The sequence below is a fragment of the Maylandia zebra genome, linkage group LG13, assembly GCF_041146795.1.
Source record: "Maylandia zebra isolate NMK-2024a linkage group LG13, Mzebra_GT3a, whole genome shotgun sequence".
Taxonomy (NCBI): Eukaryota; Metazoa; Chordata; class Actinopteri; order Cichliformes; family Cichlidae; genus Maylandia; species Maylandia zebra.
Genome location: NC_135179.1, coordinates 14,931,154 through 14,937,141, shown reverse-complemented (window position 1 = coordinate 14,937,141; position 5,988 = coordinate 14,931,154). Strand labels below are relative to the sequence as shown.

Below are 5,988 nucleotides of genomic sequence, written 5' to 3'. Positions count from 1 at the left end.
CATCTGTTCATGGAACAGAAATGAAAAACCCAGTGTGTACTTTTAATCCATTCTAATTTAATTTAATAGACTACATATATTGTTTCTATAAATCAACAATATTATTATTGTCACGATCAGCCAGTGGTTTCATGGTCTTAGAACAACCCCCAATCTCTTGTTAAATGTCCAGTGTGAGATGAGCCCCGCCCATTCCAGCATCACAGATCCCCAGCGTCAGATAAGCCTATATAAAAGATGAGCTCCTCTTCAGCAGCACTAGACGAAAAGATCTGCCTGCAATATAAGTCTGTTTTACAAAACCTTCCAGGGGATTTAGCAGAAGCTTTTATTCTTGAAGGTTAGTGGATAAAGATTTTTTTTTAGTACTCTTAAAACTATCTTATGTGAAAAACAGGGAATAAATAGGTTCCCTTTATTTCTTTTACTGCTTGTTTGTCTTTTTAGTTTATATAAAAAAAAACCCCCAATTCTTGCTTTTTTTGGTCTCTATTTTTTAATTGACAAAGAGAAAAGAAGAATAGATATCTTTGAAGGAAACTCTTCCAGTGAACAAAATGAAAAGCCTCAACTCTGTGCCGTGTTCTTGAATGGATGCAATTAATAGACTGCTGGAGCACAGCTTCCAAGCCTCCTGACAGAGCCCCGTTCAGACCATACCATCGACACCACAGCTCACTCTGATGGGTTGTTTTATCTTCAACAGTGGAAATGTGACTTTGCCTGGGAGGAACCCTTATACTGTGCAGACCTCTGTGCCTCTAACAATCCTGGTGGGTATCCTTATCCTGCTAACACTGTTTGGTAATGTCATGGTAGTAATTGCTGTGATGACAAGCCGTGTCCTGAGAGCACCTCAGAACTTATTTTTAGTCTCTCTAGCATGTGCAGACATCCTGGTTGCCACTTTAGTGATGCCATTCTCTTTAGCGAATGAACTAATGGGTTATTGGTTCTTTGGGAAGGTATGGTGTGGAATCTACCTGGCTTTGGATGTTCTTTTCTGCACATCATCCATTGTTCATCTGTGTGCAATAAGCTTGGACAGATACTGGTCTGTCACACAAGCCATTGAGTATAACCTGAGAAGGACACCACTCAGGATTAAAGGCAAAGTCTGCTTAGTTTGGATACTGGCAGCTCTCATTTCATTTCCTCCGCTTATCACAGCGAAAAAGGACAAAACAGACAGTCTTGAATGTGACATTAATGGTGAGAAATGGTACATCATATTCTCCAGTTGTGCCTCCTTCTTTGTACCCTGTGTCATTATGATTACGGTGTATGTTAGAATCTACCAGATTGCCAAGAAAAGAACAAGAGCCCCACCTGGAGAAAGGCAAAGACACAATGGGAACTCAGAAGACCCAAAGTTCGGTTTGGACACGCTGCAGAGAAAAGACAGAGAACAGAGGGAGGTGAGAGGAGAAGACGGTAAAGAGGCTAATGAGCTTGATGTGGAGGAAGAACCCTCCTCTTCCGATGGGAATGAAACAATCCTATGTTCACTTACAAAGAAGAAGGCTATGAAAACAGCAAAAGTGACTCAGGTGAATCCCGGAGAAAGCGCTTCAAAACCACAGCCGGAGTCCCGCGAGAGAGGGAGAAGGTGGAAAGGAAGGCAGTACAGAGAGAGGCGCTTTACATTTGTTCTGGCTGTAGTCATGGGAGTGTTTGTTCTCTGCTGGTTCCCCTTTTTTTTCACGTACACGCTCACCGCTGTGTGTGACAAGTGCTGTGTGCCAGAGACCCTGTTCAAAATGTTCTTCTGGTTAGGTTACTGCAATAGCTCACTAAACCCCGTCATATACACTGTATTCAATAATGACTTCAGGAAATCTTTTAAAAAGATCCTTTGTAAAAGGGACAGAAGAGTGTAATAAATACTTTTATGCATTCATTTCGAACACTAAAGGGCGTTTGGTCATACATTTATCTGTAATTGTAACCTTTGAAAATATTAGACAATATTGAATATTTGAAAAAGAAAAGGGCATTTTTTCTGTTATATATTAATGTTTTATTGATACTAAGTGTTAGTTTTTGCGATATTAAATCATACTTAAATCCATGATGTGCATTTGCTACACAGCTCGTATTATATTTGGACAACCTGTGAGTTAAAGCTTTGATATTGTGAAGTTGTATCAATGTTGATGATGCACATTTTCTACGTGTGTATGCTGGTATACAGTATTTAAACTGATATCCTGTGTTTGTTTTTAGCTTCAAAGTTAATAGCTTGTAGAAGACAGCAGAAGCATATTGCAACAGAGTCTGCTCAACATATGCAAAATTGTCCATGTTGGTAATACAAAGGCAGACATTTGGCTTAGACGTTACCACAATAAACATGCCACGGCTTCATCAACGTGACTGTTCATGGAGTAGCTGAAGAAAATGATTACTAGTGAAAATTATACATTACTGTAAATCCACAAGAATGTCAAAGGAGTCTAAATAAGCATATAAGTATTATGTTTGAACCTTAGTGATGCGCTCACAGCAGGCTGAAGGAATGCCACATCGATGCACATAAGCTTCTCTGTCTATGCCAATTGAATTAAAAACATAAACACATTTAAGAAATGTAGATAACTGTAAATGCTACAATATTGCCAATAAAAAAATGCATACTTTGTATAGTGCAATCAATAGCAGGAAGTCATAATAACAAGTTGCACCCAAAGGACGCTATCCCCACAGCACCAACTATTCTCAAACAACAAATGCATGAACAAGACAATTATATGAAGAGAAAATGATGCCTTGGAGGTACGGGTGGCAAAACAATATCTAATTCAGTTCATTGTGAATTATAGTCCTTCATATCAGGATATCATTAAATCCTTCCCCTGAGTCAAACAGAAGTCATGGAGCAATAGAAATATGATTGGCTCCTGCAAACACTGTGAAGTTAATATCCACACATGCTTATCAATGCGTTGTTATCCTACTTGGTGTGTTATCACCATTCATTGTCTTGTCGCTATTTAACCACACTTTTCAGAACAGTAAAACCTTTATTTATAGTTCTAATTCCAAGCCACTATCAGCCTGTGAACCTGACATAAAGTAAATAAGCCATCCATAATTGTTTTAACTTAGCAAACATTTCCACCCCCAGCCACCTCTCATACAACAGAGTGATTCCCATGGCTTGTTCTTTGGGACTCTGGTGTTTTGAGATTCCTGTGGTACACATGTGTGGGTTCAGCCATGTCTCAGAGTCTTAAAATACAGCATCCATTAGGAATGGCAAACTATCGACCTGACTGTCGAATGTTCCCACGAACAATTTGTCAAAAGGAATAAAATAAAAATACACTGTAATGGAAGCTTTGTGGTAATGAGGGTTTATTCGATATAAATCATAATTTCTAAAGGGTCTGCTATAACAGCCCTAATAAGAATAGATTATCTTTTGAAACATTTTGACAGGTATCTGCTTGTATTAGTAATACAAATAAACATAAAAAACTATTTAGTACTATAAAGTATTCAAAACAAATATTTCTACTGCTGCACATCAGTATGGTTTGAACGATGAAACTGCAGTGATTGCCGTCTGAATTCATCCTTTAATTAAAATAACAATTCTCCTGGAGTCTGCTGCTATGCTTGAGCAGCAGGATGCATAAATTACATTTTTAACACACTCACCAAGCAACAGAGAAATTAAATGCCAAGAGGCCCATAACATTACTAGGCCAAAAGATTAATGCAAAAGTAGAAGTCGTGAAGTATAACAAGAGTTATATGTAAATCACAAAAATACAGACAAATGTTGACTGCGTCAAATATAGCTGGATGTTTTTTCAACGTGCTGTGGGACTGACGGTTGGTTAGATAAATAAGCACTTACATTAGCTAATCTCAGTGTATGCACACAGAAGACCACTTGCACGGTCTACAGAGAGAATGATTTATTTCCCTCTCTACAGGCCACAGAGCACCGCGATTTATGCATCTGACATCCTTTATAAGCTGCTTCTGGCGAAAGTTCTTACAACTTTCACGCAGCTCTCTGCTCAGCTTCCATCATTTTATTCTAATTTCTCCCCACTTACAACTCAATAAGTGCTCTTTAAAGCTGCTGGCCATGTATCTCAAAGGGGTCTAACTTAGAGACAATTAAAGAGCACTGAGAAAAGTGTGCATCTTGGATAAACAAGGACTGCCAAGGCAGGATTGCACAGAGTCAGAGAAACATCAAGGTCACACTAACAAGTTTAAATCATAGCTGGTGATGAATAGAGTGTTTTTAATTGAATGTTGGGTCATTCATTATGGTTTTGAGCACAATGCATCATGCACACGGGGGCATATAATACTTCCTCCCCCCTGAATTGATAAGGATGCAAGACAATCAAATTAGATTCTCTGGGATGTAAGCAGCAGGAGCCTCCTGTTTAATTTGCCTCATGATCTCACTGTGCTCACATTGCATCCAAAATAAATATTTCAGTCCCTAGTTTTCTGAATGTGTTTAATATTTTTAAGCATAATATTTCTAGCTGTCTAATTATGCAGAAGATGGCTGCATTTTTCTTTGCGAGAAATTATAAAATGATAACCCAACATAGTAGGAGGAAAATCAAAAATATGGACGTTTCTGCAATAGCTTTGCAGCCCAGTGTTTTCTGTTTTCCAAGACTGGTGTAATTAGAGACTATTTTTGATCTCCAGAAGAAAACCCCAGGGAAAAGAGGACCTCAACGAGGAATAAAGACAGCCAAAGTGCATGGATAATGTGAAGTTGAATAAATATTTCAAATATGGCAACAAATCAAAGTTCATTCTTTAGGTCGGCCAGCACAGTCTTTACTAATTCATGCTTTACTTTAATCATATTTACCTCCTGTTTGTATTGAGCTGCAGCAGAAAATCCCTGCTTAATTATTCATCAAAACCATCAGCAAATTCAGTTAATGCGAGTTTATTTCACAGTACCTGATGGTTAGATTGTAGTTACACAAAAGATACCTTATGCAAGTGCTACTTGAATGAGAAATATGAAAGCAGTCCTGCTTTTAACATTTATCTATTCAATTCAATTCAGTTTTATTTATACTGCGCCAAAAAACAACAACAGTTATCTCAAGGTCATTTATATTTTACAACAACGCAAATAAAACAGAGAAAACCCCAACAATCATGTGACCCCCTATGAGCAAATGATTTGGCGACAGTGGGAAGTGCTCTTTAACAGGACGAAACCTTCAATAGAACCAGGCTCAAGAAGTGGCCCCTATGTTAGCATTTATCTCTGCATAAATGCTAAAAGCAGAGTATAGGTGAACACTTACTGCCAACACAATATGATGAGTAGAACTGTAGTTATACAGCAGTTTGTAAATGAGTCACATTTTTTGGGTCAACTCTTTGTCTTTCTTGGATAATAAAGAGCAACTTATTTTATTTTATGAACAACATGTGCTTGAAAGTACACTCTGAAGGAACTCTTTGGGTATGAGTGCGTGTGTGTGAGAGAGGATAAGAAGGGCAAATTGATGGAAAAGGTGAAAGAGTGAGCTTTTTAGGTCCTATTGTTCTGACAAATTTGTGACCTCATAAATGAGAAATAATTTAATAAAAGTCTGAGTCTGAAAACAAGTTTGATTCTTTTTGTCAAGTCAAGCTGCTCTGCCTGCTGGGAAAGTGCCATCACCGTCTGCAGCACACCTTCATTGATACCGAGTGTAGCTCTTGCAAATTTCCTACTCCGGACATCATAATTCTTCCTGAGGCATCTTGTCCTGTCTGTAGTATTGATTGTATTCAATCCTTGTCTTCCGCCAGCACCATCATATGCTCCCGGATGATGTCATCAAACACACCCACAAACATATAAGTGAACTATGCAAACACCAACTCCCGATCAAGCTTGCAATAATTTCTGTCCTCATCACTCAGACACCCAACAATTAATCTCTGAATATGCTTCCAGTTACCATACACCAATACACTGGCATAACAAGGTGGATA

General features: G+C 38.3%; 1 protein-coding gene across 1 annotated transcript; it reads left to right on the top strand.

Moving 5' to 3' along the window:
- The first annotated feature begins 276 nt into the window (after positions 1–276).
- Positions 277–5,599, top strand: LOC101483007 (alpha-2A adrenergic receptor). The gene has a single exon (XM_076891619.1). The coding sequence runs from the start codon at positions 684–686 to the stop codon at positions 1,878–1,880; it is 1,197 nt and encodes a 398-aa protein (XP_076747734.1). The 5' UTR covers positions 277–683; the 3' UTR covers positions 1,881–5,599.
- The last annotated feature ends 389 nt before the right edge of the window (positions 5,600–5,988 follow it).